This window comes from Saccopteryx bilineata, chromosome 1 (assembly GCF_036850765.1).
Source record: "Saccopteryx bilineata isolate mSacBil1 chromosome 1, mSacBil1_pri_phased_curated, whole genome shotgun sequence".
NCBI lineage: Eukaryota > Metazoa > Chordata > Mammalia > Chiroptera > Emballonuridae > Saccopteryx > Saccopteryx bilineata.
The window spans coordinates 300,997,346-301,009,772 of NC_089490.1; the positions used below are offsets into that span (position 1 = coordinate 300,997,346).

Here is a 12,427-nt window from a genome sequence, read left to right on the forward strand (position 1 = left end):
TGTCAAGGGTGGGGAACCCCTTGGAAACATCCCAGCACCCATTGCCTAGGGATCACGTGCTTATATCCTTTTTGATCAGTCACTGTCATTCCAGAGACTCAGAGAGCCGATTACAGTGTCAAGGGCTAGATAATGCTGGTGACTGTGGTGTCGAAGATCCCAGCTCTCCCTGGGACTCTGTACCACCACCCTGGGAGAGAGGACTCTTACTTCCAGCTCAGTAGTAACTCCTGACTTCTGAGTTGATAGACTTTTCAAAAAAATAAAATAAAATCATTTTATTTCTGTGCACCCAGGAAAGCAAGGCATCTGCATAAATAGTCGTCTCTTATAGTATCCCTTACATTGTGGCATATTTGGAGGTCCCACAAAGTGTGCTCCGTCCGCCCCACAGGACTGGTAGAAGGGCAGATGGCTGGAAGGATGGGCAGAAAGGGCAGGCTTCCCAGACCCTCGCGGGGCAAGGCAGTTTCTGCTGGACACCTGTGGGTCAGGGCTCTGCTTCCGTTCCAGATGTGCTAACCAAAACCATCTTGAGGGATCTCAGTTACCTGTGATCCAGACCCATCTTGGCACACAGCCAGGCTTCTTGACGTAACCCCAGCCCTAGTGTCTGTCTTGGATGCACCCAAGTTCCTGTGGTGCTGTCCACAGCCTCCCCCACTAGTCAGTACTTAAGTGAGATGTAGACATTGGCAGAGAGAGGAAAGAGGGAGTGAGACTGGTCACACACAAGCGACAGCCCGGTCTCCTGGCCCCTCTCCTGCCTCAGGCTCTGACGCCCTCTGTTCCCTCCCTGCAGACGCTGGATGGGCACATGGTGGTGCGCAGCCACGCCCGCGTGTCATCCCTGACCCTGAAGAGCGTCCAGTACACGGATGCGGGAGAGTACGTCTGCACCGCCAGCAACACCATCGGCCAGGACTCCCAGTCCATGTACCTCGAAGTGCAATGTGAGGAGCTGCTGCGGACAGACCTGGGAGGGAGCAGCCCCAGCGGGTCGGGATGAGAGGGGGCATAGCTGCTAGGACCTGATTTGCCCCCAGTGAGCGCCGATCATGATTCCTGCGACATTTGGTCCTAGGGAAGAGCTTTGTTCCCAGGGCACCTCCTCCTATACCACCCCCAGGCTTCCTACAAGCCTGTCCGCCCTCTCTCTCCCCGTGCAACTCACAGGTTGCCCAGACAGCCCCGATCTCTACTCTACCCTGGGACCGGGTCCGCTTCGGAGCCCGCCCACCCACCTCGCAGTGCCAGGAGACAGGATACGTAGGGTCCATGGTGGTGGCTCTTCCTCACAGTCACTGCCATTCATTGCAGATGCCCCCAAGCTGCAGGGCCCCGTGGCCGTCTACACCTGGGAGGGGAACCAGGTGAACATCACCTGCGAGGTATTTGCCTACCCCAGTGCCACAATCTCGTGGTTCCGAGATGGCCAGCTGCTGCCAAGCTCCAACTACAGCAATATCAAGATCTACAACACGCCCTCTGCCAGCTACCTGGAGGTGAGTGGGGGCCGGGGCGGGAAGGCACGGTGTGACTGTACATAGGCTGCCGCATGCTGCTAAAACCAGCCTTGCTTCCCAGGCGCGTGCTGATCGGGGAGCCATGAGCTGGAGGAGAAACAGCTGCTGCCTGGCTGCTTTCTCTCCCTGGGCGACCTCAGGGCTGGGAGCCAGCGCCTGCCTCCCCCGTGGGCCCCCCTCCTGTTCTTCTCTCTGGTTGATGCTTCCTGCTTTACTGGTTCTATTCTTTACTAACTTAATCCAGTAAATAAGGACCTGAGGCTATGGCCATCCCGTGGGGACATGTAACCCAAGAGCTCCTTCTTTCAAAGGTGACCCCAGACTCTGAAAATGACTTTGGAAACTACAACTGTACCGCAGTGAACCGCATTGGACAGGAGTCTCTGGAATTTATCCTTGTCCAAGCAGGTGAGCACCCCTCACGACTGCACTGCCCTTTAAACCCGTGCCAACCCATTTTGTGTCCTTGGCTGACACCAGGACAGTGAGGAGAAGAGAGGGCCAAGGTCAGCAAAGCCAGAGGGTCAGAACGCCGGGAGCAGTGGCTCGGGGTCCTAGGCCTGTGGAGAGAGAATTGTTTGGTGAGGTGGGCTGGGAAGAGAGGGTACGGGTGACAAGATTTCAAGGCTCAGCAGAAATGAGAGACAGGCTTCATGACTGCCAGGTGTGTCCTGCCTGAGGCTCACCTGGGTCTCCGTGTGTGTTGTCCCCACAGACACCCCATCTTCACCGTCCATCGACCAGGTGGAGCCGTACTCCAGCACAGCACAGGTGCAGTTTGATGAGCCCGAAGCCACAGGTGGAGTGCCCATCCTCAAATACAAGGCCGAGTGGCGAGCAGTGGGTGAGGAGATGTGGCACTCCAAGTGGTATGACGCCAAGGAAGGTGAGTGGGGAGGAGTTTCTTTTTCCTGGAGAATGACATGTCACTTGGTGTTGGGCACAGTCACCCTTGCGCTTCCAGGTCCTGGCACCCTGACTGCCCATTTGGGTAGGGTAGCACACCACTGTCAGCCAATTGGGTGGCCAGAATCCATCACATGACATCCTGTTCACATTCCTATGCTGCAACACCATCACCATCTCCTCAGAACTAGGGCATGGTCACGCGTCAGGTAGACTTGTTGGCCGTCTGCCCCTTGGTACTCCAGAACCTGGTTCCCATGCCCCTGCCAGGATGGCACAGGCCATCGCAACCACGTGCCGGGCAGAAGCCCTGCTTAGGTGCTGAGCACAACCAGTCTACCCTGCTCTGCATGTGCAGGTTACATGAGCTGTGGGTGCCTTGCCATCACCCAGCAGTCCTGCTTAAGTACATTCAGGGACAGACTACCACATGCACCCCAATCAGAACCCACCCTGCAACCCCTGTCTGGGGCCAGTTCTCTGCCCATCTGGGACCATGCTTTCAACCGAACTATTTTTAGCACCTGAGGAGGAGGCTCCGCAGAGCCATCCTCAGTGCCTGGGGCCAATGTGCTCGAACCCATTGAGCCATGGCTGTGGGAGAGGAAGAGAGAGAGAGAGAAGGGAGAGGGATGGGGAAGCAGATGGTCACTTCTCCTGTGTGCCCTGACCAGGAATCAAGCCTGAGACATCCACATGCTGGGCCGATGCTCTACCACTGAGCTAACCAGCCAGGACCTCCAACTAAAGATTTTACTAATGACCCTTGGAGGACTGTGATTTGAAGATTCTGAGCTCAGCTTGTCTTTCCCTGAGGATTGAGTATATTTATATCCAGCTCACCTTGTGGGGTTAAATGGAAACAACACAGTGAGATGTGTTTTGTTTCTGTGGAACTTTTTAATCCTGGCCCTGCGTGTATGAGAGAAAATGCAAGTGAGATGGGAGGTGGCTGGCACACGAGAGGCATTTCCATCCACACACACCTTCCCACCCAGTTGTACAGAGAACTTGTTCCCCAGAGAGCTTCCATGGTTCCATCAGCTCTGGTGAGGATGAGGGGTTCCAGGTGAAACATCCACATCACCAGGATCAGAACTGGGAGAAACAGTTCCTTTACCTTCCTAACTTCCTTCTGAAACCTTGTACCAACCCTGAGGCAGATTGATCCCATTTTTACAATCTAACAGGCTGTTTGTTTTTTTTCTTTAATCACTTCTACTTTTTTACTATATTAAAAAATAAATAACATTAAGATATAAATATATATATATATAACATAAAATATATCATTTTAGCCATTTTTACATGCATAGGTCAGTGGCAATAAGTGCAGTCACACTGCTGTTCAGCCATCACCACCGTCCATCTCTGGAACATTCTGACTGTACCAGAAGCTGCACCATTTCTCACTGGCTCCCCAGCCCCGACTCCTGGCAGCCACTGTCCTACTCTCTGTGTAGCGGACCATCCCAGCCACTTCATATTAAGTAGAGTAACAGTACTGGTTCCTCTGTGCCCGGCTCGTTTCCCCTAGTCTAATGTCCTCCAGCTGCACCCGTGTTGTAGCCCGGGTCAGAATTTCATGCATGTGCACCACATTCTGTTTTTCTACGCATCTGTCCGTGACATGGGCTGTGTCCACCTCTTGGCTATTGTGCATAATGCTGCTGTGATCATGGGCATACAAACATCTGTCCCAGGTCCCTGGTTTTTATTCCCCTGTGTGTAGTTCTAGAGGTGGAATGGCTGGATCAGGTGGCAATTCCGTGTTTCATCTTTTTGACGGCCCGCCATGCCCCTCCCCACGGGGTCAGCCCGCCTTGCCAGTCGGCTTTCCATCCTTTGTGACCCTGTCCCTCTCCTCGTCACAGCCAGCATGGAGGGCGTCGTCACCATCATGGGCCTGAAGCCCGAGACGACCTACACGGTACGGCTGGCGGCCCTCAACGGCAAGGGCCTGGGCGAGACCAGTGCAGCCTCCGAGTTCAAAACACAGCCAGTCCGTAAGTACAGCGCAGCGCTGCCCCTCCCCCACCCCTGCTCTGGGGGCCTGGCTGCTCCTTGTCAGATGACAGCTTTTTGTCTTTCAGATCCCACTGCTCAAGGTGGTCCCACCTCGCAGTCCCTGGCCCTCAGTGATGGCTGACTTCTGATCCCCTTATCCTCTTTCTCGAGGGCTTGGTGACACTGTCCCCCTACCACTGACACATTATAGGAGGGAACAGGGGGAACACGCGATGTGTTGTGGAGGGAACGTGGCGGGTTGGCTTTGCAACACAGGTCACAGAAGCCCTAAGCACCTCCTGACTCGAAGGAAGAGGGTAACAACGGCAGGGACAGTTCACATAATTAGCTGAGGGATGTCTGATGCAGCAGAGCTGTGGAGTCACAGGAAAGCAGAGACGGCTGTGAGAGGGAGGACAGAAGCCAAGTCCTGACCATGCAACAGAGAAGACGATGCTGAGACCTCTGACTCTTCTGCCCCTCCTGGCTTCCCACCCCAGGAGAGCATCGCAGGGTCCTCCTCCCTCGCGTCGTCTTTCAAGGGTCGCTTCTTCCTGACTCTTTCCAGGGATGCGTTTCTGCTCTCCTCTGTCTTTCCTGCTGTCCTGTAGCTGCTTACCATCCTCCCCCCACACACACACACACAAGTAGCCAGGCTCCAGGTGCACCCTGTCCCCGACTGTCCCCCATAGGACTGAGACTCTGCCCAGCTGAAGGAGATGCTGTAGGACAGGACCCCTTGAGTGGCCCAGAGCTCCTTCGGCCCTCAGGTTCCTTCAGTTAAGATCCAGACCCGGACTCTGTTGCTTCCTTCCCTTTGAAGCTGGAGACCCGCCCATTGGTCCCTTGCCTCTCCCAGAAGCAGAAAGCTGGTGGTATCTTCCTTCTGCACGGATGACTTATTTCTGGATTTGAAGTAATTGGATCATTTGAGTATCCAGTGCCATGTGTTCTGTGGGTCCCAGTCATTTCTTTTACATCTTCTGTTTTTCCCCATGGGCTTGTCTCTCGTCTTTCTTCCCGTCTGTGTTCCATCCATGGGAAGGCAATGCAGACGTACGTCCCTCTTCCACGTAAGTGCCTCTTTGTACCTCATTCCCTGTCTCTGAAGCGTTAACACCTGCAAGTCCTTGTTCTTAATTAAGTTCCCTCCCTTTTTTGTCTCCTAGAGGCTGAAGTAGATGATACTGGGGAGGCCCTGACCACGCTGACTGTAGCCTGGCTGTGCTCTAAGAGCTCACGGCCATAGGTTACTCCAGGGGGCTACCCTCATCTTGTTTTAGAGCATGCGACTCTGTGCATTTTTTTTAAATCATATATATTTATTTCTCTATGTGGCATTTACCCTGTGGCTGAGCCCTGCGTGGTGGGCGTCTGCAGGTGGTCTCTTAATAATGGGCTCTCAGTCTACGGCCATACCACCCTGAACGCGCCCGATCTCGTCTGATCTCGGAAGCTAAGCAGGGTCGGGCCTGGTTAGTACTTGGATGGGAGAATAATGGGCTCTGCCTCACCTTTAACCAGGATGCCAGAAAAGTGACCACATTGTCACTAGACCCCTATTCTAAATCCCTTCCTAGGGAAAAAAATAATTTGAAAGGATTAGCACATTTGCTCTTTGGTGATAAAAGAATTGAGCATGCCATGCCTTTGTTTCTATATCACGGTGGACTGCTGGGGAGAGGCGGCAGCCACAATTTTAAAGAACAGCATGAGGTTCAATTCCTGCTATGGAGAGATCCTGCTGGCCTGGGTCCAGGCAACTCTGATCTTTAGCAACCTGCCATTTCCATGTTTGGGGAAACTAACCAGCCACTTAGTGGCTCTACCACCAAGCACGGCGAGAGGGTGATGATTCTCCCTGGGAGGGACCCCTAACTGCGTAAGCTGTCACTACCAAGCAGAGGAGCAAGGGTGACAGGAAGCTGGCGTACTCTTCTGGGAGCAGACCTGGGATCCACTCTCCCAGCCTGTACTGGGGCCCCCACGCCCCACTTCCACCAAGGCCAGTGTCTCGGCTGCGCTCGGAATAGCGGAGGAAGAGTTACCCAGAGAGACTTGAGGGCAAAAAAGGTATTCAGAAAGCTGTCCGCCCTTTTCATAAAAAAGCTCCTAGTTCCTGAAAGACACTCAAGGAAGCTGATCTTTAAAAAATTTATTCAGAAATACTGCAACAGCAGCAGAAACTAAGGAGCTCCGGTGGGCATTATGAGAGTCCGAGCAAGTATTCAGTGAACTCAGCAGACTCGGTTTCTGAATGAACTGATTCTGGAAGGGATAGAATGAAGGTGGAGTTGTCAGGTGAGACTGACAGCTGTCTGCCCTGGGCAGGTGGCTCTTCCCTGACTGAATGCAGAAGGGGCAGCTCTGGCTGTGAGAGCGCCTCCCTCCCAGGTCCTGACGCTGGTTCTCAGCCCAAGTTCTGTCCCTGCTCTTCTACATGTCACTAGTACAGGACATGGGCTTTAGTTACCTTACAGAGAGGAAGGCGGTAGGGGGCCTTCTTGGAGATTCTCACCAGTTACTGGGGTTTGAGAAACGAATCAGAGCAGCCGTGTCTTGAACTTCAAAGGCTCCAGGTGGTTTTCATTCATCACCACCTCAGACCTTGTAGAGGTGAGGACTTCTGTTGCAGACACTGTTTTCAAAGTCAGTGTTTAATTTTGCTTGTTTTTTTAAAGAAACCTCTAGACCTTGTTTGTTGTCTGATAGTATGAAAATAGTCAATTAACCCAGATGCCAAGAAACTCTGGAAAGCGTGGGGTCAGCTCTCCGTTCCAAGCAGATCGTGAGCAGTACACTCGCAGACATTTCTAATAGCATGGGAAGCTGGGTTTTGCAACCATTTAATAAAATTATGGTTTAAAGAATTAAAAAGCAAACTTTTTAATTTTTTCATTGATTTAAGAGAGAAGGGAAGAGAGAGAGTGAGAGAGAAGGGTAGGGAAAGTGAGAAGGGAAGGGAGATAGAAAAAGGAAAGGAGAGAGAGAGAAGGGAAAGGAGAGAGAGAGAAGAGGGAGAGAGAGAAGGGGGGGAGAGAGGGAGAAGCATCAGCTGTGGTTCCCTTTAGCTGTTCCCTCTAAGAAAGCAAGCCTCTTTTAGAGCGGAAGACCATGCACAGCTTTAAAGATGAGTGAACCTTTCTCAGAAATTGAACAGGGTAAGATGGTAACCATGTGGAAATCCGTGGGAACATCGTACTCCCACTAAAGTTGGTGGTTAAGGTCTTTCCTTGCCTCCCCGTACCCCTCCCAGAGTTGCTGAAGTGGGAGCCTAGCCCAAGGGATAGCGTGCTGACTCAGATCTATCCTATAAAGGGATATAGTCGGAAGATACCAGCATTTACCATTGCCAGGATAACACCCACTTAGGCTACTAGGTAGTGAGGGCAAGTTTTAGGAAAGACCTTCTCTGTGTTCTCACTCCCATTGCTTGGAAGGCACGAAGGTTGTCTGAACTTAGGGGAACATGTCAGCCATCAGCAGGTACTTCAGTTCAACTACGTGCTTATGCTGAGCACAGGACCCAGCGGCCTGGGTCTCTGACGCTGGCTCATCCTGCCTGCTGATGAGGCATTCCCCCCTGTAATGTTGGGGCACAGATACACAAAGCACCCATGACACTAGAGTTCAGCGCTGAGTGCACCCTCACCCCAAGGGAGAGCAGGCCCAAGTCAGCGGGAGCTGGCACGCGGGACAGTTACCGCAGCCACACTCCTGGGCTGCAGACGTGAGGTGAGAGCGCAGTAAACATTAGCGCATCACTAGAAGTTCATTGAGATGTGTCAGTAATGGGGTTGCTTTCCCAGTCCCCTAATGGACTCCTCCACACTCAGAGGCATGAGTATGTGAAAGCAGGGATGAGCCGGCAGAACTAGCCAACACAGCCAACACCTCAAGGATTCCTGCTTCCGAGCTGCCAAATTAGGAAGAAAGGCTCGCCTGTTAGAGTCTTGTGTGTGGTTCCTAAAGGATGTGTGATGGTAATGAGGAGGCTACGACTTTAAAGAGACCCGTAGAACTCCAACTCCAACCGGGGAGCATGCCTTTGTCACATGTGTTTCTAGGACAAATGTCTTCATGCTGTTCAGACCCTCTTAGGTGGAAAGCTGGTGACCTGTGATGGCCTTGGTAAGGGCCGCTTCCATCTAAGAGCAGCTGAGGCCCCTAAAGGGATGATGTCACATTACGTCTTGGGCCTGGTCTTCCCGACTGAGCCACACACCTTCAGAATTACATGGCCTAAGTATTACCTCTTAATTGCTTCTGTACAGTGAAGCAGAGTAAACGATCTCTTTCAGGGCCTTAAGATTATATATGAATGCGTCTCTGCTTTTTAAGGGGCATCTTGAGATTTCTGTTTGCACCTGTCACCCCTAGACGGCACATTGGAGGTATAAGTCAAATGCCTTGTAACATATTGCAGTTAAAGCACATAAAACTCTACCCCTTTGCCAAAATAACATAGACAACCATGCAAACAACTTGACCCAGAAATAATAATAAAAGAAGAGATACACTTTTACCTGAACCAACCAGGCCATCAAATTGTGATGAGTTAGCAGCCTATCTTGTCCTAGTTCCAGTGACATTGTAGTGCAGAGTGTAAGGAGGTCCTCTCATCTGGAAGGTGTCAGGAAGACCAAATCCTAATTGTCAAGGCAATGTTGAAGATACGATGTTTTTCCAAATTTTCATCTAGCTCTCAAGAGGACTTTGTTTTTGTGATTGTGGATGGGAGTGTTTCCTAATGGAAAACTAAGAGCTGTCCAGAATGTCTTGGCTGTACCCTTTCTCCCCATGTTCCATGCATGAAGTTAGTTACAGTTGCCTGTTTAGTGAGAACAACATTATTATTCACATCACTTCCCATACACAAAATAGCATCCAGAGAATCATATTCTGCAGGGTTCTTATGCTTGTTTATTTGTTTGTTTGTTTATTTGTTTTTGGAGGGGAGCAGAGGCTTTTATCTCACCAGGATGCCAAATAATGCAAAAATCACACTGTAGTAAACATTAATCAAGTAGGACTGTCATTTTTTTATTTAGATATTAAAATTAGGGAGTGAGAGCAATAGGTTTTGCTATAAATATATGCCATTCGTGGAAATATAGCTTACATACAAAACACATAAAGAGATTTCAAACACGAGGAGCCCAGGTCCATTTACTTGTTCACTAACTGAAGCTGGGGTCCAGGGTCCCTTTCGTCCTATCCCTCTGGCTCTCCAGAGACTGCTGGTCCTGCTGAATTTGGCTGTTTGTGTTCGGACAAGGTTGGAGGCCTCTGCAGCTATTCCTGGCCCAGGTCCCTTACCTGAACCACAGGCTGGCGGGTGCACAGGTTTATGGCTTGAAGTCAGAGAACCCTATTCCCTGTAGTCCTCCTGCTGCCTATTCTTGTGCATGGTGTCTTCCTGTCCATTTCAACTCACTTCAGCCCCTGTTCCTGACATCCTGGGATTGCCTCTTCCGTTTTTTCATGCAGTATCTGTACGCCTTGATCTTTTATCTCTTTTCTTCATTTTCCCAACCTTCGTTTTTCTTTCCTCAGCGGCTTCTGCTAGCTCCCCCCCCCCCCCCCCGTTTCATTGTCCCATGCAGATAATGAGTATCATCTTCTCCATCCATCTCTCCACAGGTCGCTTTCCACCAGCCACAGTGGGTCTGCCTAGTGTTATTTCCTTCGCCAGGTGATAATTCAACTCTGTTGGCGGAAAACTGCACTGGGCTGTAGAGAAGCAAATAAGGGAATAGGCAGAGGGTCTCTCAGATTCACGGCAGGCAGTGCTCTCCGAAGAGGAGGCAAGGGAAAAGCATGGTCCTGGACAGAAATGTTTGCAGGCTGGTTCCTGAAGCTATTTCAGCCCGGCCTCGTGCCGGGACTCCTAGTGAGCCAGACCAGAGCTAATACTGGGAGGTACTATAGGACTGTGCCCAGAAAAGTCTCTATTCTGCAGGGTCAAAAGAAATGGATTGGGAGGGGGGAGTTGTGTTTCCACTCATTTTAATTGGCACAGTTGGATTCAGACGTTTAAATTGGGAAGCAAGGCCTATAGCTCTTTGCTTTTTTCATAAATGCATCTATTTCTCATAAATATATAGTTGTGAGAAGATACATGGTGTCTGACTGCAGATGTCCCCAGCGGGAGGTGCCTAGGCAGACTGTGTAACCCTTCATGGCAAGCCTTCTTTTTTCTCTATAAAATAGGATGAGCAGTTTCTCTGACCCTGACCTCCCTCCTCACCTAAAAACCAACGAACAGCACAGTGTTCGCCAAGCTGTGCCTGCCACCCCAGAGCAGTGCCGCTAAGCCTGACAGTGATGTCACCTGCTCAGTCCCAAGCGGTGCCGTCCTGCCTGAGCGTCACTCAGTCACAGTCTGATCTCACCTGGCTGCCCTGTCCTCGTGTTCCCCTGTGTCCTCAGCGTAGAGAGAGCTCCCGGCCTGCTATTGTGTATAGAGTTTTGAACCTCTCATTTTAGGGGAGGCAGGGGAAAGAGCAAAGTGGGACAGCAGCTGAGTGAATCCCAGGGAGTCATGTGGACCCCTGCCCCAGGCAGCAAACGGGGTGCGGGCAGGGCTGTGCCACCTGGCTGGCTGTGTTCTCCTTAGCACATCCGAAGTCCCTGGACTTTGGCTGCAGCCACAGAAAGTGTCTCAAACCCAAGTTGGAACCTCCTGCGGCATGTTTGACTCAAAAACAGGCCCACCAGCCCATGCAGTCCATGCTTTCCAAGCTGAGTGATGTAGCAGCCAGAGTTCAGGCATGGGAACCAGAAGCAACCCTGGGTTCAAATCCCAGCTCCGCTACCTCTGGATACAGCTCCATGAGGAACGAGTCACTCGACCTTCCCAAACCTCAGATTTCCCATCTCTCAGATGCAGGATAGATTCTACCTGCCTTGTAGATATCTGTGAAAATTCTTACCATGAATTGCACATTATAGCTGCAATTCATGGTAAATGTGCAATTCATGGTAAGAATAAATGAGGTTATGTTATCTTTAAGGTATGAAAGTAATTTGTCAGCAGAAATCAATAATCACTTTAAAATATTTATATTCATATTGATAAGTCAGAGAAAGAAGTGAGAGATCTCTGTCTTTTCTGAATAACAAGGCCTTATAGAATACACGAACACCAATGAGTGTGTCTCCATTCTCTCCTTCACCTTTCTGAGCCCTTTCTGTCCTTCGTGTTTCCATAGCAACGTGGCCTCTTCCTGCCCTTACTACCACAGGACCGTCTAGTGAGTACGGAGCTGAGCTGGCCTTGGCCAAACTGCTGCTTGTTGCAGCTGCGCCTTCGGGGTTGCAGCGCTGCCGTGGTTTTCCCGTGTGTTAAAGCACCAGCTGTGCATGCATGGTAGCTCCTCGCCTGGTGCACTCTTCCAAGCATGCTGTGTGCCGGGTTGTGAGAGCAGCCCCGTCAGCACCCGGAGAACTAGCCTGGTCATCCAGAGAATACTCTGTGCATGAGAAGACTTTTCTAAATGTGCTTTCAAGTTAAAATTAGAAAAGTGTTAGAGAAGCACTGGTGAGACAAAAGAACAGCAATCTCTCCCTAGCTTTTGTTGTCCCTCCCCACTAAAGCGTGTGCACTAAAGCGCACACACACACACACACACACACACAGGCACGCGCGCACACAGGCACGCGCACACACAGGCATGCACACAGAGACATGGAGGTGCTCAACTAGAAGTAGCTCAAAGACAGAGAACGAGGGAAGGAGGCAGAGATAATGGCTCTGGTGGGGAGGCAGAGGTTTGAGGCAGGAAGGGAGGACTCAGGAGGTCTCGCTGTGTCTTGACAGCTAGCCCTCCTCTGTCTGGAGCAGAGCGCACATGGGGAGGGGCGCATCTTCCCCCGAAGGCCTCTGTGGTGCCGGGGTAGCCCTGGCCTGAGGCAGCAAAACCAGGCTTTTTCAAGTCTGTGCACTGGGAATGCAGGTGAAAGCTCTGGAACTCATCTCCTGATGA

General features: G+C 51.3%; 1 protein-coding gene across 10 annotated transcripts in view; it reads left to right on the plus strand.

Moving 5' to 3' along the window:
- The window catches only part of NCAM1 (neural cell adhesion molecule 1), a 342,200-nt gene that overhangs the window by 296,498 nt on the left and 33,275 nt on the right, over positions 1-12,427 (plus strand). For all 10 annotated transcript variants that reach the window (XM_066244859.1, XM_066244853.1, XM_066244876.1 and 7 more), the window contains 5 exons: positions 803-953; positions 1,321-1,505; positions 1,838-1,934; positions 2,242-2,412; positions 4,307-4,438. In XM_066244859.1, the coding sequence (XP_066100956.1) occupies positions 803-953; positions 1,321-1,505; positions 1,838-1,934; positions 2,242-2,412; positions 4,307-4,438 (736 nt within the window). The remainder of the gene's footprint in view (positions 1-802; positions 954-1,320; positions 1,506-1,837; positions 1,935-2,241; positions 2,413-4,306; positions 4,439-12,427) is intronic.